This window comes from Didymosphaeria variabile, assembly GCF_027946475.1.
Source record: "Didymosphaeria variabile strain IMI 356815 chromosome Unknown scaffold_4, whole genome shotgun sequence".
Classification (NCBI taxonomy): Eukaryota; Fungi; Ascomycota; class Dothideomycetes; order Pleosporales; family Didymosphaeriaceae; genus Didymosphaeria; species Didymosphaeria variabile.
In genome coordinates, this window is record NW_026611623.1 from 1,702,694 (window position 1) to 1,725,749 (window position 23,056).

The 23,056-nt window shown below is 53.9% G+C and overlaps 9 protein-coding genes across 9 annotated transcripts; 6 read left to right on the forward strand and 3 right to left on the reverse strand.

The window, feature by feature from the left end:
* Nucleotides 1-387: 387 nt before the first annotated feature.
* Nucleotides 388-1,219, forward strand: N0V89_005455 (uncharacterized protein; the record flags this gene model as incomplete). Its single annotated transcript, XM_056214232.1, has 2 exons — nucleotides 388-451; nucleotides 504-1,219. The coding sequence occupies 2 exons, from the start codon at nucleotides 388-390 to the stop codon at nucleotides 1,217-1,219; spliced, it is 780 nt and encodes a 259-aa protein (XP_056071499.1).
* Nucleotides 1,220-2,682: 1,463 nt separating this feature from the next.
* N0V89_005456 (uncharacterized protein) lies at nucleotides 2,683-3,806 on the forward strand (the record flags this gene model as incomplete). The annotated part of the gene is made up of 3 exons (XM_056214233.1): nucleotides 2,683-2,690; nucleotides 2,833-3,443; nucleotides 3,694-3,806. The coding sequence occupies 3 exons, from the start codon at nucleotides 2,683-2,685 to the stop codon at nucleotides 3,804-3,806; spliced, it is 732 nt and encodes a 243-aa protein (XP_056071500.1).
* Nucleotides 3,807-4,531: 725 nt separating this feature from the next.
* On the reverse strand, nucleotides 4,532-5,283 carry N0V89_005457 (uncharacterized protein; the record flags this gene model as incomplete). The annotated part of the gene is made up of 2 exons (XM_056214234.1): nucleotides 4,532-4,879; nucleotides 4,936-5,283. The coding sequence occupies 2 exons, from the start codon at nucleotides 5,281-5,283 to the stop codon at nucleotides 4,532-4,534; spliced, it is 696 nt and encodes a 231-aa protein (XP_056071501.1).
* Nucleotides 5,284-5,763: 480 nt separating this feature from the next.
* On the forward strand, nucleotides 5,764-7,476 carry N0V89_005458 (uncharacterized protein; the record flags this gene model as incomplete). The annotated part of the gene is made up of 1 exon (XM_056214235.1): nucleotides 5,764-7,476. One exon carries the CDS (start codon nucleotides 5,764-5,766, stop codon nucleotides 7,474-7,476), a length of 1,713 nt encoding a protein of 570 aa, XP_056071502.1.
* Nucleotides 7,477-7,852: 376 nt separating this feature from the next.
* On the forward strand, nucleotides 7,853-8,349 carry RIM1 (ssDNA-binding protein, mitochondrial; the record flags this gene model as incomplete). Its single annotated transcript, XM_056214236.1, has 2 exons — nucleotides 7,853-8,207; nucleotides 8,264-8,349. 2 exons carry the CDS (start codon nucleotides 7,853-7,855, stop codon nucleotides 8,347-8,349), a joined length of 441 nt encoding a protein of 146 aa, XP_056071503.1.
* Nucleotides 8,350-8,932: 583 nt separating this feature from the next.
* MTO1 (Mitochondrial Translation Optimization) lies at nucleotides 8,933-10,990 on the forward strand (the record flags this gene model as incomplete). The annotated part of the gene is made up of 1 exon (XM_056214237.1): nucleotides 8,933-10,990. One exon carries the CDS (start codon nucleotides 8,933-8,935, stop codon nucleotides 10,988-10,990), a length of 2,058 nt encoding a protein of 685 aa, XP_056071504.1.
* An 875-nt stretch (nucleotides 10,991-11,865) lies between these two features.
* On the forward strand, nucleotides 11,866-13,449 carry N0V89_005461 (uncharacterized protein; the record flags this gene model as incomplete). The annotated part of the gene is made up of 3 exons (XM_056214238.1): nucleotides 11,866-12,032; nucleotides 12,095-13,128; nucleotides 13,184-13,449. The coding sequence occupies 3 exons, from the start codon at nucleotides 11,866-11,868 to the stop codon at nucleotides 13,447-13,449; spliced, it is 1,467 nt and encodes a 488-aa protein (XP_056071505.1).
* A 153-nt stretch (nucleotides 13,450-13,602) lies between these two features.
* On the reverse strand, nucleotides 13,603-14,589 carry N0V89_005462 (uncharacterized protein; the record flags this gene model as incomplete). Its single annotated transcript, XM_056214239.1, has 1 exon — nucleotides 13,603-14,589. One exon carries the CDS (start codon nucleotides 14,587-14,589, stop codon nucleotides 13,603-13,605), a length of 987 nt encoding a protein of 328 aa, XP_056071506.1.
* A 2,503-nt stretch (nucleotides 14,590-17,092) lies between these two features.
* MST12 (Transcription factor mst12) lies at nucleotides 17,093-19,397 on the reverse strand (the record flags this gene model as incomplete). The annotated part of the gene is made up of 5 exons (XM_056214240.1): nucleotides 17,093-17,327; nucleotides 17,382-17,465; nucleotides 17,520-19,034; nucleotides 19,089-19,188; nucleotides 19,262-19,397. 5 exons carry the CDS (start codon nucleotides 19,395-19,397, stop codon nucleotides 17,093-17,095), a joined length of 2,070 nt encoding a protein of 689 aa, XP_056071507.1.
* Nucleotides 19,398-23,056: the final 3,659 nt, after the last annotated feature.

Sequence of the window (23,056 nt, forward strand, 5' to 3'; positions counted from 1 at the left end):
CAGAGGTGCGGCGGAGCTGCAACAACCTCCGAGAAATGTCACACTGCAACGCGTGTCCTTCTGACATGTCCGCGCAATGTTTCCACAACGCTGATTCTTTTCATTATGCCTGCTTCTGTAGGATCTACGACAAGGCATAACACGCCTCTGGCACAATCCCCTGGCTTTCTGGGAGCTGCAGCGCGCTTTTGGCAGGTATGCAAGATATAGTGTTGTCACCATGGCTACTGCTAATTATTTGCTGTCAGCGCTCATATGCGTCTGACTATGTGGGCCTCGCCATCTTGATTGCAGGATGGATAGTGGTAGGTATCAATTGCTGAATACAACATAACGGTGGATGTCTGACCTTACCAGCTCCAACTGCATGGCGAGCCCTTCCACCGAATGTTCTCACTCGACAATCTCTCCATACAATACCCTCACGCCGAGGTGGAGCGTGTTCCAGTGTGTATGTGGCACCCTCCGATCTTTCCACACTCATGTAGCTGATCTACCTCAAGTATGGCTCTTTATATATGCAGGCGCAGTCCCCCTCGGTACCCTCGTAGCCTGGGCCCTCATTGTTCGCCCCGGCACCCATAAATCGCACGTTACCATCCTCGGATGGTTCATCTCGCTGATCCTCACGCTCTCTGTTACGGACCTCGTCAAGAACGCCGTCGGCAGACCACGACCCGATCTCATCGCAAGATGCAAACCCGAACCAGGCACGCCGGATCACCAGCTCGTTACATACAAGGTTTGCACGGAGGAGGACCACCACGTGCTGCATGATGGATGGCGTAGCTTTCCCTCGGGACATAGCAGCTTCGCTTTCAGTGGGCTAGGTTATCTAGCGCTTTTCCTTGCGGGCCAATGCCACGTATTCAGGCCGCGAACGGACCTGGCGCGAATGTTGCTTGCGCTTGCACCTCTGCTAGGTGCTGCGCTCATTGCTATTTCGCGGTGCGAAGATTATCGACATGATGTTTACGATGTCACCACGGGATCTTTACTGGGTATGCTGGTCGCGTATACTACGTATAGGCGCTATTACCCACCTCTGAGGAACAGCAAGTGCGCAACGCCTTATCCGAACCCTGGAGATTCAACGAATGGATTCAGTAAGCTAAAGGATGTGGAAGAAAGAATAAGCGGTGCTGGTGAATTTGAGCTGGAGGACCTTGACGAAGGGGACGAAGAGGGCGAAAGTAGGCCATTGAACACACGGAGATAGATTCGCATGCTACGAGCAAGATCGAATCTAACTTTAATTTTGAAGACGGTGGAAACGTAGTGTTGGTTTCTTCCAAACCACTGCGCTCTGCACGATTACATGCGTACTGCAGGGACAGCTTGTTCTAACGACACTGAAGTTTTGTGTTCGTGCTTTGGGGGATGCTGAATTATGATCCGAAGGCCTGGACATTGCCGAAACCTCCCATCAGCCACCCTTTACCCGGCCGACACCTTCAAATCAAGGCGCCTTCTTCTATACGCTACTACGCAGACGCTACCCTGGTCGTTGGGAAAGCACCAAAGAGGAAACACTTACGTGCGGCTCCAGTATATAATACAATGAGACGCGATCATAGTCTCCAAGGTGTATCTCAATTTTAGGAATCTGAATCGACCGTCACCATGAGAAACACTCACCTTATCCCTGGCACTGGCGCCTCACGCCTTTTCGCTTGCTCTTCCACGCCCAATACATACCTTCACACCTTCACCAGGTGCCGTTCCCACCAAAGGCGTCAGCTATTCTTCCCCTAACTCAACTCCTCCTACTTCCGCATTATAAGCGCTAATGGTGTTTGGCCAATACTCAGCCAAAAATTACGCCCAGCTTAACGGCAGTCTACCCAAGCTTCGCGTGAACCTAGATACCGGCCACAGTGGCACGTATCGGCTACAGTCGTTGGAAAGTTTTGGGAAGGTGGCAGTCGCGTATCAGGAGTGGCAGTGGAGAAACAACGCAACTGCCAAAGCTGTGGTGCTTGGTCCCGCAAGTCCGCGCAACCTGGTGAGCAATAATTAGGTTGTTGGATGCAATCTGGTCCGGATGTCTGGACGATCTTGATACGGGGTCGCCGTTCAACACGTTCACAGCCCACTTCCCAAGATATGCGACTGAGCCAGACTTATCAAGCTTCGGTATGCATACTGGTCTTGCAATCGACTGCAGTAAATAACGCGCTATTCACACTCAATCTAGTCCTCAAGACCTTCTCGTTAATTCCGCATGGAGTTCTCGCTAGGCTCATGGGCATGGAAGCTTGGCTTCTGGTGTTGTTGTCAAGGTGGTAGAGAGGATCCTAGACGAAGTCATCTCCGAAATGAGTCGTGTCGATGCAGAAGTCGTACATTTGTGCTACGGACCTAATTTATTTTTGTTTAAAAGACGAGACATACTGATCCGGGTATGGTAGCTTTGCTAGCAGCTCATAGGGGCATCACCTCGACAATGTTGCAGTGTCGCTCTTGAGTATATGAATTTGCAGATCCTTGAACGTCTACATGTGCCTATATGGGCATGCCGCATCGGCGGTGTGTTGCCTTGTGCATAGCCACTTGAGGCGCAGTCAGATTCCGGATGACGTGCTCCTAAGTCGTCGCGCCAGCGATTCAATCAACAGTCTATGTGTACCCATTAACTCGCTCTCACCACTTGTAGTTATACAACATCCTCTGCCCCAAGCCATGATCAAGTATGTTCTCATCGCATCCGATCCCAATCTTCAATCCAAGCCCGACCAACAGCAACGCAACATTTCACTTTTTCTGCGCGTTACCCAAAGAATTGCGTTTGATGATATGGCAGCTCGCGCTACGACAAAATCGAATCATCAGGATACATCTCTCCGACCCGTACTTCGAAGACCCCGACACCTTCGTTGATCGCCTGAAGACAATCAATCTCGATCCCATTCGACCTGACGAAAATATTGGTCGCTATTCGGTCACAATAGACGGCTTCCAAGCCCTCAATAGGCTTGTTCACGTGTGTAAAGAGTCTCGACGGGAGAGTTTGACACACTATCGCGTACATTTTCCGTGTAGGCTCGTCAAACTTGGCAAGCACGACGATTACCGCGCAGTTTTGTTGAACGCGGTGGCAGCAGACAAGCTCGATAGCGTCGCGCCAAAAGGCAGCTTTTACATGAACCCGGAATGGGACTATGTGGAAGTCAAGTGCTGGCCGAGAACGAGCGCACTTCTTTTGCCTTTTTTGAATGATCTGAGGAAACGATATGATCCGGCCATGGTCGGCTTGCTTAATCTCATCGTACCTTCAGAGGATTTCTTCACCACCGACCTACAAGGACTCCGGAGTATGAACCTCACACAAGACATGAGAGAAAGTACGGCTGCCGCTCTACGGTCCCTCCAAAATGTCTTTTTCAAGAGAAACACGAAAGTTGGACGCTTGAACCTCGGCATTGTCTGGGGCGATATATCGTGTGATACATGGTTCAATCGCGCATTGCCTATCAATACCAGGTTACCACGATTTGATCTGGCTTGTCCGGATCCTCGGCCTATCTCTAAAGACCTCAAACGTCAATGGATGGGAAATCGTCATTCGCGTGAGGCGTATCGCTCTTTCGCAGCATTGCTTGCTGAGTTCGGCATAGTACCCAACCAAACTCCAACGCAATACCGATTGATGCTTTCTCACGATCCCACACTGCTAGGCGATGATATATGTAGCAGGCATGACGCGGAAATATGGCTGCAGGAAGAGCACGATAAGTGGTGGATGGATCGGTCTCTGTGGCCATCATGCGCAGACGAACGTGTCTTCGAGAATGAAGAGTATGTGATGGCTGTGAAACCAGCATTTGGATTTTGGTTGTTTCCAATTGATGCAATCAATGTTGAAGGAAGCGATGGTTTCGACATTTGCGACATGCGCACTTATATGCCGGAACTTGCAGCGACAGTAATGCCTTGATTGATAGCGCACTGTATCAATCACATGCGATTCGTAGACTATTCTACACTCTAATCGCAGATATTGGCAGCTACACTAATGTTAGTGACTTGATTATGTATTGCCGTTTAGCTTTATAGCCTTTTACTACTATTAAAGTATTTCAGCTCGATGCTTCCCTAATTATCATATACAGGATCATCTAGACTGGGAAGCGCACGCGCTATATCTGCACGGAGGCGATGGGAGGATGACTGGAGTTCGGTTGGACCGCATTCCAGAGCCTCCCCGATATGAAGGCGTTTGGATATGTCTGTTTCTCTTCGAGAGGAGGAGCTAGAGATCTAGATGTTTGGGGAGGCACCGGATGTTTTGGAGAAAAGTGTAAGATGGGAAGTTGAGCAGTTGAGAGCTCTGGTGGTGCCAACGGTGGTGGGCGCGATTGGGGACTGTGGGGTGGGTCGACGGTGACATGAGGCTTTCGAAAAAATGTCGCGAAAAGTCTAGATGCCAATTGTACGAAGATCGCTCAAGCTCTGAAACTATTACGAAATGCCTTCTGACAAATATTGTTTCGCACCTTCATCCAGAGTCTACAATGTCCCCAGAGCCCATCTACTCACTAATCTCAACTTCTAGTCCATCTGCGGATTCGTAGAACGCATAAGCCTTCTTGGCAATGTTCTTTGGATTCAAATTCTTGTTCTCCGGCGCAACAACGCCCCCAACGCTGATCAGACCAGCATGCACCCCGCTCTCCGCATATGTCAGATTGAAGCTGTGGACCATGTTTCTCTGACTAGCCTTGACCAGACTCAATGACAGAAGCTGGGGCACAGGGGTCTTAGGGAGGAAGCTATTGGTCACGAGGAGACTGGGTTTTGATGAAGGGTTGGACTTTTTCAGTTGCTGAAGGCGGGGGATGGCCCATTGGGCGACGGTGTAGAGAGCTAGATTCGTTGTCTGCGGCAGTTTAGCTGATGTCTTTTGGGAGAGGCGAAAGGGCAGGGTGGTTTTACCCTGAAATCCTCATTGATCTCTTCGACAGCAACTTCCAGTACACCACTTGGCTTGATTCTTGCGGCGTTGAAGAAGACGACTTCTAAGTCCTCGCCCTTGGTAAGCTCGTCGATCTTCTTCAAGACTCCCGAGATGGAGGAGAGGTCTGAGAGATCCAGACGTAGCGTGTCGACTTTGACGTTGGAGCCGGCTTTTTGAACAAAAGCTGCATCTTCATTTTTGAGACGTTGCTCGTTGCGGGCAAGCAATATCACGTGGCTGAAGCCTTTTGAGACGAACTCGGCGGAGATGTGGTTCCCGATGCCTGGGCCGGAGCCGAAAGCTACGATGGCGCGGGTTGGGGACATGTTCGTGCTGTGCCGGCTGGGGTAAGAGATGAGGGCTACGCTCAAGTAGGAGTGAAAAAAGGTTGCAGGTTTTCAAAGTGGGACCTTTCTGGATTGAGGGAGCTTGTGAGGATCCAGGCACTTCTTATATAGTCGCTCCAGCTGCCTGCCTCCGTCTATCGTCATGTCGTCAGGGTCCACATAGCACAACCGCAAAGCTACACCACAGTACGTGCCTCCCACTGCAGCTGAGCTTACAAAGCCGACAAATCTGTAAAAGCTGCAACAGGATACACATGTAGAAAGCAGAGTTACCCGAAAAGAGAAACAGCATATATCCACATTTGTAATAGTGGATGCAGTGGGTATGGCGGCGCGTCAGCATGCCGCGCTAACGACTAGCTCCCGCTCCAATCGTGCCCCATCCCGTTATGTCATCACATATTTCTCTGTCACTTCGCATGCACGCCCTTCACAAAGACGCCTCGCCAATTGTCAGCCATGGACGTCGATGATGAGGCTATGCGCCAATATGTCCCTGCCTCATTCGGGAAACAAGATAATTCCGTAAACGTCGAGGCGCAAATCGAGCGATGTCGGCGCAAAATCGTGGACGAGAGCAAGCCCCAGGCTGCAGCGAAAGATGCAAGTCTAGATTCCGACAAGGACAGCGACGACGATGACAGCGATGACGACGAGGACGAAGATGAGTTTCCAGTTTCACACGAGCTTGTCATCAAGACACACGACCGCCCTGTTACGACGATCACGCTCGACCCATCGGGCACGCGCCTAGTAACAGGCTCGAAGGACAGCACGCTGAAGCTGCACGATCTGTCTGCACTGACACCCACAACTATTCGCGCATTCAAGACGGTCGATCCGTTCGAGACGAAGCCCTCCGCGGCAGCTGAGGCACATGCGATCCACCAGGTTGTCTTCAGCCCGCATTCAGGTGGCCAATTTCTTGTCATCACAGCAACACCGCAGGCGCGCTTGTTCAGCAGGGATGGAGACATGATCAAAGAGTATGTGAAGGGAGATATGTACTTGAGGGACAAGCTCAACACGAAAGGCCACACAGCCGAGGTCACGAGCGCAGCATGGCATCCGTCGAATAGGGATCGTTTCGTTACGGCCGGAACAGACAGCACGGTGCGTATATGGGATGTCAATAAGAGCTTGCAACAAGAGCAGGTCGTGGTGCACAAGTCGAGGGCGGCCGGCTCAGCGGGCTTGACGAGGATGACTGCGATTGCCTGGGGTGCGGCGGCAGAAGGCAACAAGAGCGTCATCGCGTCGGCTGCGCTTGATGGAAGCTTGGTTTTGTGGGGTGGTGAAGGCCCGTATCATCGCCCTCTTGGGGAGATACGGGATGCTCACGTCAAGGATACGTGGACGAGCGGCCTAGACATCAGCTCCGATGGTCGGTTGGTCATTACTCGAGGCGGCGACGACACAATCAAATTGTGGGACACCCGCAAATTCAAGACGCCTGTGAACACTACATCACATCCCTCGACCTCCTCTCAGTACCCAACATCGAACATCAAGTTCGCACCCAATTCGGCGAGCGTCATCACTGGATCAGAGACCGGTCATCTCCACATTCTCAACCCCGCCACTCTTCGACCTGAGCTCTTAACTCCAGTAACACCAGGATCACCACTCATTACAGTGAACTGGCACCCCAAGCTCAATCAGATCTTCACCGGCTCTGCCAACGGCCAAACTACCATCCTCTTCAATCCGAAGCTCTCCACTGCCGGCGCACTCACCATTCTTAGCAAAGCCCCCAAGAAGCGTCATCTAGACGACGACCCCCACTTCACTACCGACATGGATCCGCTGGGCATGTCCGGCGAAGGCGTTGAACCTGGAGGCAAACCTGGCCCCGCACCTGGGTCCTTCGCCTCACGGCATCCCACGGTTGGTCTCACAGCGTCGGGCAGGAGTAGAGATCCAAGGAGGCCGCACATCCCTCAGACGACGCCTTTCGCGAAGAGCACGCCGGACGAGAAGTACGTCAGAGAGAACATTGAGCTAAGCAGTATGCGGGACGAAGATCCTCGCGAGGCCCTGCTTAAGTATGCGCCGAAGGAAGGGGAGAAGAATGTGTTCACAGGCGCGTGGGAGAAGACGCAGCCTAAAGCCATATACAAGGATTACGATAGTGAGGATGATGAGCCGAATGCCAAAAAGGCGAAGCGATGAGCAGACGCGTCATAATAAGTTTTGGCTTAAAAAGCATTGCATTGCTGGCGTTGGATTGAGATAGATATACCCAATTAACTCGTGCATCGAAATCAGCTCCATAAACACAGCTATTCGTAGCATCCACTTGTGTTGGCCTCTTTGGTGCTTACAGCCATCAAACATGTGAAGCGATGATAGCTCGTCGCTTGGCGCGTGCTACGCGGTAAGGGGCAGTCCCAAAACAGTAACCATCGCGCGGCCCAAAGTTGGACGCGACATCCACCTTTACGACCACCGCTGTACCCCACCCTCCCTTCGCCTTCAACCATCGCCCGGACTCAAGTCACCTCCTCTACGCGACTCAGACCCTTCCACCATATCTCAATCCGCCAAAATGTTTGCCCGCACCTTCCGCGCCGCCACGCCCACCGCTACCCGCGCTTTCAGTACCACGCCCCGCGCGTCGCTCGCGCGCATGTCCATCGTCGGCCGTCTCGGCGTCGCCCCCGAAGAAGTCACCGTCTCCAGCGACCGCACGCTCGTGCGCTACGTCATCGGCACCAACTACGGCAAGGGCGAGAACCAGAAGACTTCGTGGTTCCGCGTGGCCAGCTTCGTCGAGGGAAAGCAGAAGGATTACTTGATGAATGTGCCCAAGGGTTCGCTGCTCTATGTCGATGCGGATGCGCGCATGGAGAGCTACACTGATGGTGAGGGCAACAAGAGGAGCAACTTGAGCTTGATTGCGAGTAAGTTCTTGTTACCTTGAAATTGGAAGGAGAGCTGGAAGCTAACAAAATAAAAGGGAACTTCGATGTCATCTCCCGGCCGAAGAACGAGGGCGTTGACGTGAACGAGGAGGGCATCGTTCAGGAGCACGCCTCTGGTTAAGCCTTACACACGAATCGCTTTCACCATACCCAATTTCAATACCACACGTATGAATTGTAATGAGGGTTTTGGCCCAGAATTCAGCCGCTTGCTCGAGCTTGTGGGCGTTGAGGAACGTACTCTTGTTGGTTTGTTCACTTCTCAGATCCAACTACTCTTTCGAAATGCGTAGAGTAGACTTCGTTGGGCGGCGCTAGAGGAGTGTCGATTGAAAATGGAATACTGCGGGCTTTATGTACACCACATGTGCGATTTCATATGTATTATCTCCGCTCTAGTTCGGATTCGGCTTGGAAGTGTTGATCGGCGTTCGACAATGATATCAATTCACATTCCCAACCTGCAATACCTTCTAAAGAAACTCCTAGTAATCATTAATCACTCGGCGACGACAAGCAACACGATTGAAACCGTTTGCGAGCTGCTCTTCTCCATTGACTGGCAATATATTGTCTGGCGTTAGATATCGAGCACAATCAAAATTTCGCCACGTGACCGCGTGCGGCGAAAGTCCTCACCTCCGCGTTGTCCCAACTTTTCCCGCGCAACATCCCCTCCTCCACCACCTCTCTAATATACCACAATGCAACGCATAGCACCTCCAAGGGCGCGCATGCTCTGGGGCCATGCACCGCGCGTCCGGTCCATTAATCGCCCTCGCAGGACTTTCGCTACCGTGTCCGGCGCAGAGAATCCCTACGATGTCATTGTCATCGGCGGCGGCCATGCTGGCTGCGAAGCCTCCGCGGCAGCAGCACGTTCCGGCGCGCGAACAGCACTCATCACCCCCTCGGTACACAATCTGGGCGTCTGCTCGTGCAATCCTTCATTCGGCGGCATCGGCAAGGGCACCATGCTCCGCGAGATCGACGCGCTCGACGGTGTCGTCGGACGTATTGTTGACAAATCGGGCGTGCAGTTTCGGGTGTTGAACAGGAAGAAGGGACCAGCGGTTTGGGGACCACGCGCGCAGATTGACAGGAGCTTGTACAAGAGGTACATGAAAGAAGAGATGCTGACATATAAGGGTTTGAGCGTGGTGGAGGGCAGTGTTGCAGATATAATTGTGGATAAGACGGGACAGGAGGAGAGTGGGAAATATGGAAAGATTACAGGCGTAAGATTGGAGAGCGGACAAGTCATTCCAGCTTCGCAGGTTGTGATTACTACGGGCACGTTCCTGGGAGGAGAAATACACATCGGACTTGAAGCGTATCCATCCGGGCGCATGGGCGAGGCTGCGACGTTTGGCTTGAGCAAGTCATTAAGAGAAGCTGGTTTCACACTGGGAAGACTGAAGACAGGCACACCACCACGATTGGACAAGAAATCCATCAACTTTGGGGTGTTGGAGTTTCAGGAGGGCGACGATCCACCAACGCCTTTCTCCTATCTCAACGAGCGAGTTCAGGTGGAGAATCAGCTTCTCAACTACGAAACCCGCACCAACGAAGCGATGCACGAGATCATACGGCAGAACCTCGACCAGTCCATCCACATCCGGGAGACCGTGAAAGGGCCTCGCTACTGCCCCTCCCTCGAATCCAAAGTCATACGCTTCACGGATAAATCATCGCACATAATATGGCTAGAGCCCGAAGGCTTCGACACCGACGTTATATACCCGAATGGCATCTCCATGACCATGCCCGCAGATGTGCAAGATGCCATGCTCAAGACCGTCAAGGGGCTCGAGAACGTGAAGATGCTGCAGCCAGGATACGGCGTAGAATACGACTACGTTGACCCGCGCAACCTACGGTCTTCGCTCGAGACCAAACGAATTGGCGGACTCTTCCTCGCCGGGCAAATCAACGGCACAACTGGCTACGAGGAAGCAGCCGGCCAGGGCGTCATAGCGGGTATCAACGCTGGTCTCGCCTCCCAGGGCAGAGCGCCAATGGCATTGACGCGAGCAGATGGCTACATCGGCATCATGATTGACGACCTCATCACCAAGGGCGTCTCAGAGCCCTATCGCATGTTCACCTCTCGCTCTGAATATCGCATGTCTGCGCGCGCCGACAACGCAGACACACGCCTCACAGCCATGGGGCGCGCCGCAGGCGTAGTCACTGACACGCGATGGACAGCATTCGAGCGCGAAGCCGAAGACATCGCAGAACTCACAAAGTCACTTCAGGAAACGACTATGGGCTGGAAAGCCTGGCATGAGGCGGGCTTCAACGTTCGCAACGATAGTACCAAGCGCTCCGCTTACGATCTCCTTCGCATGGCAGACACCACCTGCAGCTCACTCTCCCCTATCCTCCCCACTATCAATAATTTTTCGCACCGCGTACGAACGCGCGTCGAGATCAACGCCACATACGCGCCTTACGTCGCATATCAGACTGCTTCCCAAGCGCGCTGGCTTAAGGACGAGGGACTCAAACTCCCCGATGATCTAGACTATGATGGCATCTTCGGGCTCTCATTCGAGGAGAAGCAAGCCTTGAAGGTTGCAAGGCCAGAGAGCGTGGGCATGGCGAGGCGCATAGAAGGCGTGACGCCGACAGGGGCGTTGAGGTTGTTGCAGTTTGTGAGGGGCGCTGGCAGAGAGGAGATGCAGCAGAGGCAGCGAGAGGCTGTTGATGAGAGGAAAAGGGCGTTTATGAGTGCTGCGGGGGAGGTGGCCTAGGTTGGTAAGGGCCATAGTATACTTGCATTGGGCGGCGTTCTTACCTTCATGAGGGCATTGATCATGGACGAGGGTGTTGTACTTGTATCATGTATGTTTCGCTGAATGTGTATGAATAGATAATTCGAAGATAGGGCGAGGCGATATTCGCCTGTCGAGCCACGAGTGTATTCGCTCCGTTGGCCGAAACGATGAAATATACTTTCCGTGCATTCGCATGCCTCGGGCGAAGTTGAATTTGGAGCACATGGAAAGTGTCGTCGCGCTTCTGTAACCACCGATAGATCCGCATAGTAGTTTCGGCTTACGAATTGTGCCGACCAATGGACTACGCTTTTCGGAAAGGTGTCCGAGGAGTGCAATCCAAGCACTTGCAGCTGCAAGAACAGGTCACATACAACTTACTTTTGGTTCACGGCTACGATGTTGATTCAAGTTCAGACCAATCGGCTAGTCACATTACAGCAGTAGCTTTACAACCATACCAAGTTCGCTGTTTACTCGACAGCTTCAAGCCTCGTAATGATCTGCTTATGGGGGCGGCATGTGCCACGGGTGGGGTCCTCTAGTGCTGACCACATCCAGGACGCCCAGTCAGCAGTAGAGGATTGGCTCCACACACCCAAACCGGTATACAGTTACATTCCCTTAAACAGACTTCACAGCTGTAAATGCTTACGTTAGGTCCCGACGTGTCGGATTCTGGGTAAAGGATACCATATATAGAGGAGTATAGTCGCAGGGCGAATTTTCACACACCTACAGAAGGTTCATCTATCTGACTCTCACAACGAGTCTTGGCTGAACCCGAATTCCTGTGTTTGACCACTCACCAACAAGTTCTGGCTGTCGACCAACATCAGCACTCGTTCGCGATGGGAGATATCACAACCACAGAGACCCTAGCACAGCAATTCCCCAACACAGTCCTAAAGCCAGGCTCACCACGCTACGAGGAAGAAAACAGCAAATTCTGGAACAGAGATAATGCAGATATCCGACCATCGGCCATCGTCACGCCCTCCAGCGTGCAGGAAACTGCGTAAGTATACCCCCGAAGCCCTTACCCAGTGTGAAGAAACAGCCCAGAACTGATTCTCACAGTTCAATCGTCAAAATTTTGAGTGACACAGAAACCGACTTCGCCATCCGCAGCGGCGGCTACATGCCCGTCCCCGGCCACAATACCTCCTCTTCTATTTTGATCAGCACTACGTGCCTCAACTCCATAGAGCTTGTCCAAGGCAACCTCGTCAAATTTGGCGCAGGTAATCAATGGGGCTCTGTGTACGACTTCCTCGAGCCCCGCGGCCTCGTCGTGCCCGGCGGACGGTCGCGGCCGGTCGGCGTTGGCGGATTCCTTCTCCACGGCGGAGTAAGTCACTTCTACGCTGAGGTGGGCTGGGCCTGCGAAGCTGTTGTGGAATTCGAGGTTGCGCTTGCAACGGGGGAGGTTGTGGTAGCGAATGAGAAGGAGAACAAAGAGTTGTACTGGGCATTGAAAGGAGGGGGCAAGAACTTTGGGATTGTTACGGCCTTTACAATGAAGACGCGGGAATTACCAAAGATGTGGGGTGGTGTGAGGGTTGCGGTTGGCACGCATGAGACTGCGGGTAAGGTGTTCGAGGCGATGCATGATGGAATACAGGGCGTTGTCGATGAGAAGGCACACGTGGAGGTTATTTCTTTCTTCGTTCCGCAGATGTGCCAGAGTGGAGATCCGATGTTTGCGCTGTGTCTGGCGTATGCGGGGGAGGTGGAGAGACCACAGGCGTTGAAGGGGTTTCTGGAGGTTGAGGCTGTGCATGACGGAACGAGGACAGCAACGCAGAGGGAGTTGGCGGATGATGACAAGCAGAATATTGGGTACGATAAAAGGTGGGTATCAGTCCTGGAAGGAATGAGGAGTCATATGCTGACACACAAGATCAGGGGACTATTCCGCGCTTTCAGCTACCACGGTGGTCCACAACTAACGCTGGACATCTACTCCGAGTACTACACGTTGGCAAAGCAATCTGGTATGTTCGAAGAGGATCCCGGCGCCATGGCAGCCCTGTTATGGCTCCCTGCAGGCCCAAAGCTCTCCTCCGGCACCAGCGTGATCTCTCTTGGTGAGGAAGCCGAGCCCTACTTGTGTGAGTCCTTACTCCTTTCCAGGTACACGTACATTAGCTAATGCTACCTTCACAGCGTGTAATATCTGCTTCCGCTGGGAGAGGCCTGAGGCCTCGAAGAAGATGCACGCCATCGCAGACGCTATTGCAGAGAAGCTCAAGAAGAAGGTCCAGGATGCTGGCGCATTCATCCCGTTTACGTATGCGAATATTGCGGGAGTTGAGGACACTACGTTTCAAGGGCTTCCGAATAAGACGAAAAAGAGGTTGAGGGAGGTGGCAGCACGATATGATCCACAGGGTGTGTTTCAGAAACAGGTTCCCGGATTCAATTTAGTGTAGCTACCGAGAAAGCTAGAGATCTCCGACTGTAGGGATGGCGAAGAATTAGATCTCCAGATCTGGAGTGGCTAGAGCTGATCTCGTCATGGAGCTGGGGCATTTGTATGCAGGAATCTATCGCGATGGTCACTACGTAAAGTAGGGCAGATTCTCTCACCGCCCAATTTCCGATTTCCTTTTCTTCCTCAATTGACCCTCCTCCTCAATTCTCTTCATTAAATCCTCCGCGAGAACTTCGTACTTGCTATTTCTCCCCAGAATCTCCCGGCTGGCCATCAAGAACTTATGCTTGAACACCTTCCACAGCTCTTCGTCAGCTTCCCCACCCCCCGGCCTTGGATAGAAAGGGTCGTTCTTATAGAAAGCCACACAGGCTTGCTCAACACCGGCTTCGTCCATCGAGAGTGGTCTGCAACAGTCGAAGTCGAGGATCCATAGGCAGTGCGTGCCCAAATAGTCTGATTGGAAAACGGGCGAAGGTGGAGATTCAGCTCCTCGGGGAGGCGCCAGAACAAACTCAACGTCATTCGCGTCGATTCGTGCAACCCAATGCATCAGTGCGAGAGCTTCTGCCATGGTCGCTGCGTAGGCATTGGCGTCAAGACCGAGAGCCTCCATCTGGTCGATGTGAAGGGGCACATTGCGGAGACTGAATCGCTGGAAGCGCGATGTGCTTGCCGTTTCTCTTTGATGGCGACGACGCCCCAGATATGGCCTGATCAAGCATGCATCATCGTCAGGGTTGTTTTTCACAAACTTGGACAGCGGCTCGTTCCCAGCGCAGAAGAGGTCCACGATTTTGTCACTGATCTGTCTCGGTATCCTTGGAATGCGCTCTGAAATGAGCGCTCTGCAAGCGGAGTAGCCCACAGGAAACTGGTGCAGGCGTGTTTGCCACCATACATCTGTCGGTTGGACCAGCGCATGACATTGTGGTATGGATAGAGGCGTTGAGGGGAGGTATTTTAGGATCCCTTGAAGAACGAGGAGGTGCATGTTGTAGTCATTTGTGACTGATAGGCCGGGCCCACCATCTTCGCGCTTGATAGCGGTGCATATAACGTCCTGGCTGTCTTCAGAAGCCCATATACTGCCGCAAAACCCCTTTCCAATACATCGGTAATGAGAGTTGGTATTCATGATGTTATCAAGGGTCGCGTGGTGTATTTCAGAACGTTCCAAATAACAAGGTTTGTGATGTTGTAAAACAAAAGATTTTTGACACGCATGGGTTAAATATTGTTTTGGATGGATTTGTTGAATGGTACGGCCCGGCCAAGCATCATCCTCCCCGCTGCAGACCAAGCATCCGTGCATGTTTAACAGCATTTTCTAGGCCAGCTGCCCTTCATATCGTGCCCTCGACCTTTATTTATCGGTGGTGTCCACAAAGACATGGCCCACGGCCCAAGATTCAATGCATAGAAAAGTGGAGAGTTCTCATCATCTATAAGGTTTTATTAGTCGCAGTAATGTTGTTTTACAACTACCAGTACCACATGTAATCCATCTACTAGAGGTGAGCGACTACGTGGTAACCAGTCGCTTGTATACCGACGGTGAGATCTCTCCACTTTTCCACAACTCGGATCTTAGGCCGTGGGCCATTTGTTTGTGGAAACAACAAGACCTATTCAGTCTCGTGAAATGATTGTACCTGTGGTAATTATCGTATATCGAGACAGCTTCAATATTAGACTAAAACGGGCATCGACTGGGTATATATAAGTGCTCTTATTTTGTTCAAGATAGAAGGCCAATAAGCGATCAAGTACTATTACTTTAGGGTGGTATATAGAATAGTCTTGCTCAGGTTCTGAACTCGCTAGTAGAGTGCTACACGCTCCCGCTTCCCGACCATTCGGACAAGCTTTGGGAGATTACATCATGCCCATGGAGACGTGCCCCGCCATATGCATGAGGATGGGTAGTACCCGGCGGACTGTTGTGCCTCTTGTTCGCCATTCCGGATGCACTCGAAAGTTTACGAAGCATTCGAGAAAGCCAGCAAGATCGTGGGCATCGACACTTAGATCCCCAAAACGTTCTGGTACGCTGACGAGCACAACCCGCTTTTGGAATATGTCGAACGGACCACACCACTACTACCGTAGACACACACGGACTCAAAGCTCCAGTGTCATACAGTGCGCTTTCCTAGCGCGATCTAACGCCACCGTAATACGGAGTTCGTGTACCGCCCGCGCATTCACCATTCCATTGAACAGACCATCCGTTCCGCACATACCAATTGCACGTTTGTGGGGGTCATTATGGAGTACGCCCGGGCGGCATCCGTACCTGACATGACAGACACCGTTCAACATACGTGTGATACCTAAGCGTGACATACCTCGCATACATCCCGCCCCTCGGGCGTGTGAAACACTTCACTCTGCCTTCCATGACTGCAGCCCTACATTGCTTACACACTGAACTTCGGACACTCTCCAGCCCTGCACACCGTCGAGCTCCTTCCTGATCCGGCATCAAGATGTCGAAGTCCATGCCATCGATTCCCCGTACCCACAAACCGCGTCCGTTCACCACACCCGTCGTCCGTTCATGGTACCCGTCGCCCGTTCACCACGCCCGCCGTTCGTTCGTACCGCCCGGACCTTCCTCATACCTACCATGTTCCCCGTTGTAAAATCTCCGCTTACCATAGGATAACAGATCCCTGGCACGTCAGAAAGCAACCTCGGAGTTCGTGCGAAGAGGATCCTCCCAGAGCAAGGCTGGCATGGTCACCTTGGGGGCGAAATGAATGATGTCGGCGCTTGCACTTGCGCGCGAGAAGAGGCTGGTCATACTGCTGCAGGTTATGGCTAGGTGCATGCAATTAGAGTAAGTATAGCGGTTTCAGATGGTGGACGGCGGAGGATCTGGACTTGCAGGCTCGCATGTCGTCCGTGGGAGGTGATTGGTGCGTTTCAGGATTGCAGGTGGGCATGGTGCGACCGAGGTAGACGCCCGGGCTAAGTTTGGTAATCGACGATAGCGGTGGCTGGCGACGGCGCTGGGGGAGGCAAGATAGCCGAATGGATGAGTGGAGATGAGAACAGCACACTTGGAGATGGATGATAGGCAATGAGAGTACGTTTTACAGTGCGTTTATTTTTCGCTATGATATGATACAATGCAGCCCTAATTTTGGCGCTTGCAGTTCAGTCCAATCCATCTCGGTACGATTCTTATCCACACATTCCCACACCCCCACTCGCGCGCAGCGAGTGGTACCTTTTTGCTCGTTTTCAGCCTCCAACACCAACAGACAATGCCACAGCCTCAAGGCCAGCGTCCAGACTTAGATAGCAGGCGAGGCGGCGTACAGCTCAATCAAATGAGAAGATAACAAAGAAGGAAAAGACGTAAAAGGAGAAAAGGGTACTCATGGCCGTCATAAGCTTGATGTCCCAACCTAAGCACCAGATATTGTTCTCCGTGTAAACCCAAACATACCGTCCCCAAGCAGTGAAGATAAGCAAGAAAAGAAGATGCATGCAATGCAATGCAGGAAGATAGAAAGTCTAAAAAGAAAATTAAACAGGCTAAGCACAAGAAGCAGTAAAGGGAAAAGTACGACCGCGGAAGGGCGTCGCCGAGTGGTACTCAGTGGGCACTGAACATGGGAAGGAGATGATTAATAATTGTTGGCAGCGATGAGGTGGTGCTGCGGTGGTGCCATAGACATGGCAAGTGGTCCGGGTATATCGGTGATGGATGTGGGAATCTGGGGAAGGCCAGAGAGATAATCGTTGCCAGAGTCGGGCGACTCCTCCTCGAGAGAGTCGAGGTGAGCGTCCTCGCCCTCGAGGTCATCGTCATTGAAGTCGAGCGGCTCGCCGTCTGGACGAGGTTCATGCGTGCGACGATGTCTGTGAAACTATTGTTAGCACTTCGTACATACGATCGACATAAGCGGGACGTACTGGGCAAGGTTATCGGATCGGGAGAAAGCCTTGTTGCAGAGAGGGCAGACATAAGGCCGCTCTTGTGTATGGGTGCGCACGTGCCTAGCGCCTAATAAGCGGCTATTTCATGTCGCACTGGGGAGGGTGGGCGCTTACCTCTTGAGGTGTTCTAACCTCTTGAACAGCCTACCGCAGGTGGGGATCGGGCAAGAGTGAGATTTCTGGGGGTACGGGCCAATCTCCATCATAGTGGCGCTGCGGGCTCGTCGGAACACATTGGGACCACCTTGAGCACGGGCAACTGCGCTGTGCTGTAGGGGGCTGTCGAACATGTCACCGTTGACGAGGCTGTTGAGCTCGTCCTGCTGAAGCATCGCCTGCTGTTGTGGCGGGCTGTCTTCGATGGTGTGGAGAGGAGTGCCGTGACGCGAGATGTTTACCTGCGGCTTGGCTTCAGGAATTGACTGGCCCAGGGATGGACCGGTGGCGCTATCCGGAGAGTTATGGCTGGAATGTGTCACCTCCTCGCCTTCGGGAACGGGCATGATGGAGCTTGACATTGACCGCCTCAAGTCACTTGGGCGGTGAACCTGGTGAGCGTTACCAGTGGCAGTTACTGCAGCGACAGCAGCAGCAGTGGAGATGGATGATCGCCTCCGTCGCTGCTTGTAGGTCGGAGAGCCTTCAATGACAGAGTACACGTTTCCTGGGGGGAATGCCCTGTTGACGCCAGGGTAGCTAGGACCCATCAAGTTGGACGGAGGGATGTTCATGAGCGGGTTGAACGAGTGCGACACGCCGAGCTCAGGAATGGCGCTGTAGAGACCAGTGTCCTCGTTGGCGATATACGCAGGCTCCGCACCGAGGCTAATTTGGTGCTGAGGCGGGGTCAGAGGCTCGAATGACATGCCGCGAGTGCTGTAGTCCTCGTAATGGGAAGATACGAATGACGGAGCGGGCGAGTACTCCATGTAAGCGGGCATGGAGCTGTGTCGCTGATGCACCTGTGAAAGCGGGATACCATTGCGGTCGTACTGCACCTGCGGCGCAAACTCGCGTTCTCTGCTCTTAACAACAGTGCTCTGCATGCTCGGCGCCATTGACATCTGCTGGTATTGAACCATGGGAGCCATGGGCTCCTCGTGCACCTGGGGTGGCATGTTTTGCGGGACCATCTGAGGTGGGGGCATGGAGTCCATCGCGCGCATCACCGGTGACGTCGACTGCGAGTAGGTCTGGACATTGTTGTTGAAGGATGAGGAGTTGGTCTGCTGGGCCTTGGTGAGTTGCTCGAACAGCGATTGCGACGAATCGAATTCGAATGAGAGGGCAGGCTCGCTGACGGCGACGGTTGTGGCTTCCTGGCCCATCTTCTCGCGCTTGAGGTCGCGCTCCAATGCATCGAGAAACAGGCGGTCGTGAGGCACGCTGTACCAGTAGAAGACCTTCTGCTTCTTTTGCGTGCGGATGCAGTTGTTCTTGTAGAGGAAGTCAAGGAAGGCGCTCTTGGGCTCCTCGAGCGACGCATCGGTGCCCGACTTCAAGTTGCGCAAGTCGGAGAAGATACCCTCCTCGAACTTCTTGGAGTTCTTGACCGGTCGGCCAAAGGCCTGGAAGCGGAAGGACAGGCATCGCACGATGTCAGTACCTGAGATGTGGAAGAGGTTGTTCCTGGGCGGGGTTAGCGGGGGTTTCGAGGCAAACAATGCGCTGGAATGCACTCACCATAGCACGCAGGACACATACTCGCCGGTGGGCAAGAGAAAGCGGCGGATGTACTGATCGGGTTGCCAGTCGACGGGCGCGGAGATGAGGAAGTACTTGACTGCGCGACGTTAGCGGGCGGCGCCGAGACAGAGGCGCGACGGGTCGGCACGTTGGGATGGGCTGGGACGTACGGTTGTCTACTTGCTGCAGCGCGACGACGCTGTCCGGCGGGAGGCTTTGCTGCGCATCCTGATCTAATAAGAAGGTCTCGGGAGCGACGGAGCGCGACTGCGGCGGCGGCATGGCCGCATGAGGGTTGGAATACATGGTGCGTTGCAACAGGCAGACCTGCTTCGCACTCGTGTTTGGCAGACGTGCGTCAGGCTGTTGTTGCGAAGGATGGTGGAATGAGACGGATAAGGCTCTGGTAAGGTCCTGCCCGTGTGCAAATAATGTAATATGAAGCGTACTGCGAAGGAAAAGGGCGAGCGATGGTTTGAGGACTGTTCAGAGAAGATAAAACGTATCGAGGGCCTGCCTCGGAGCCAAAGCAGTCGCGACGTCAAGCAGACTGGGCAGCGTGAAGGATATGGCTTTAGGACACACGAAACGCAAATCTGAGGGGGGAGTGGGAGAGCTTTAGGTGTCGGAGGCCTGGTGAAACAGGAGCTGGTCGTTTTGGAATAATCTATTTCGGGGCCCGCCCTCAAGTCAGCGTCTGCCCCGGCCCTTGCGAGGACGCGCGGGTGTCTCAGCAGCCAGTGCGCACCTGGGTCCAGCCGCCGGCGAATCGTCGTGCGCGCGACACGGGGCCCTGGCCAGCCAAGAGGCGGCCGACTCGCGCTGCAGACGGGCGAGGTTGCGAGAGACTGCCGCTGCCTCTCGCGCGCTGCCACTACGCTGCTCCATGGCGGCCGGCGGGAGCGTCTTCCTCCATGATGCCTGGAGCACCTCGCCCGCCGCGACTCCACCACCGGCGCCGCGAGCAGCCCGCGAAGACGTCAGTCGCATTCCCAGCACCAGCGGCATCGTCATCAGCAGTGCCGCTGTCCAGGCTGTTGCTGCGTGCGAACAAGGCCCAGCTCAGGTCGCCTGCACGGCGCAGGCGACGCATGCAGCCTAGCCCAACCTTCCACGACACACAGGCTCGCTCGCTCCCACAGCACCCGGCATGGCGACCTGGCCCGCGGCCATGCCCACGAAGTCTGTTTGTCCGCGGCCCTCCAGATCGGACCCTGTGCTGCAGGCCGGCGTCCCGTCCTCTCGAGCATCCAGTGTGTAAGAAGACGCCAGCGCGCATCACATCGCCATGGCGAAGTGCCTCTCCCACTGGCGGACACGGCGTCCACTCACAGCGCCCGTTGCCCATGCCCGCCGTTGACACGCCTCCTCGCATCGGGCGTTTCTCGCAGGCTCATTTCTTCTTCCTCTGCTCGAGTCGGCCCCCGCTGAGGATACTATAGTAGGTCGCTGTTATACGACCCGCACCCACCGGCCGCCGCAGACGCAGCAACTGCACACTCGCGCACCCACTGCGCCGCCGTGCGAGGCCGCCGCCGCTAGGGTATTGAAAGCTGCTCGTTCCTGGCAGTGAGCGGCGGGCCTGCGAACAGAGGGAGGTGCTGGGTGCGAGCACGGTGCGTCTAGATGCAGGTACAGGCGGAAGCAGCACTCGGCGCCAGGTTTGATCTCCCTGCTGAAACGCCTTCTAGCCCTCGCACCGGCTGCCCTGCTGGAACGTTGTCGACGGGCCATCTGCACGTTATCGCGCAGCAGCCACCGTCGCCGCCTCTTGCGTCTTCGCTGCGCTATGTAAAGGCCGCTGAGCGCGTCCGGACCTGGGCCGATCAGTGCATTGTTGGAGGACGTCCTTGGGCGTGACGCTGCGCTGGTGGCCCGTCCAGTGAGCGCGCCCACGAGTCGTTTCAGGACTGCTTGTGGCTAGACCGACGCCGGGGTTGCTAGCCGTTGCTTTCCTCCGGTTGACCCGCTCGAGGGCGAGTCAGCGAATAAGACCCGGTTATGCCGGCCGCATGCAAGCGCTCAATCAAGGTCGTCGAGAGCGTTGGGCGATGGATGGACGACCTCACCTGCAACCCTCATGCACTCGATAGTACTGCCATCGCAGCCGTAATTACACCCGCCGACTAGCCTCGCACAATAGCCTTCGGTTCTGTAGACCACGCGCTGCCACACGTGTCGTGCCTGCCCGTCGTCAATAGCGCTGGCGCAAAGGCAACTCGAGGTAAACTTTGGTCTGAGCAGCCGCCAACATGTTCGTTGATCCTTCGCAAGCGAGGGTGATGAGCATGACGAGCCAACGGGCCGGTGGTCGAGCCACATTGCTTACTTAGCTCAGTGTGACCTCGCCCGCGTCCCTGTGGTCACTTCGTCCGCACTGTAATGCACCATGCATCGGCACACTGGCATTCGCCGATTCTCCATGTGACGAAAGCCGAAAGCCTCCCACGCCTACGGTCCTATGAAACTCTTCCAGCCTCGTCTTGCGCTCTTTCGGCATCGTGTTTCCACAAACGCCCTTCTACAGAAACTACGTTTGTGATGGCTGTGGCCTCGTCGGAGGAAACATCGAATTGGGCTTGTGGAGTCCTGTACCTGCGTTAGCGGACCCAAGGTGCCCTCCTGAAACCCATCCGCATCCCCCTTCGCCTGCCTGAACGGGACGAGAGGACGTCTTCCGATACGCATGGACGTTCGCTTCAACCACCTCTCTCTGCATCGAGCCCATGTCGTAGTGGTTTTGCTGTGCAAAGTTTCCTTTTTCATTGATCTCCACAAGAAAAAAAAAAGGCTTCGCTTGTGACTCGGTGGCGGACATTACATGCTAATGCGAACGTTGCATGGCCATTCCAAGCGATATGCAGCCGTTACAGTTGGTCTTGTCAAAACGGCTCTTTCAGGCCTCCCCTCTCGTGACTGTCCGCATTGCAGCAAGCTTCGAAGTGATGTGCTTGCAGCTGTGCGGTAGGATTTGTAGTCGCATAAGCCGGAAGGTTTAGCCTACGTTGTTCCCACCCGTCTATGTCGGCGTGCGTCCTACTCTGGGTCTCGTGTTTTAAAGAGACTATCAAAAGCCCTGCTGCTATTCTGCCCAGGCTGGAGTCGAGGTCTATGTCGCCATGTTCTGGACGATCATCCCCGCTTTCACGTGGTCTGCCGCCGCGCCGATGGACAACGAAACGCGGCATTCCTTCTTTCGCCGCCCAAGAAGAACGTGTACGCTGATGCACGGGCGTGAGGCGAGTTTGATGTCCACGATCTGCTTCCGCTGTGTCAGATTCCGAGGGTCCTGTATCAGTGTGGCGGGAGTTTCAGATTGAGTGCTCGCTTCGCAGAGGTCCCATGGAATGCAACATCAAAAATTAATCCTGGTGCGTGTACCTTGTAGAAATGTGGACTCTTTGTCAGTGTGGTTAGCAGTCACCTGTTTGAAGATCAGAGAGTGATGGTGGTAGTGATGCGCTCGGCAGGTTTTCCGTGAACGAGACCCTCAAAGGTGGGTTGTTGTGGATGCCCTGCGTTCCATTCCCATGAAAAGTGGCCTGCTTCGGGAAGAACATACCAAAAGCTTCTAGCCATGTTCCAACTTGGATTTGGTATAACCAAGTCGACGTCAAGACGCCTTCCGCATGTCTTGCGCAACGTAAAATAAAGTTCATCTAGCGGAAACCACTGGAAAACCAAGTCACCCCCGATAACGTTTACCTCGCGTGGAGTGGAATGCACGCAACACATCGTGCGAAAGTTCTTCATACATCTAGGAACGGAAATGATTGACGGGCACCACCGCACCTGTGTGGAGTATAACAGCACGCATAATGCGCTAGAAGGTGATATCGGTTGTCCAGGCTGACCTTGAGACTCTAGCGAGCAAACGCCCCACTCAGATGTCGAGCTGAACACGAGCTGGCATGTACCCGGCATGGCAGGAAATTGGCAGTCCAGACTTTGTTCGCAAAGTGGGA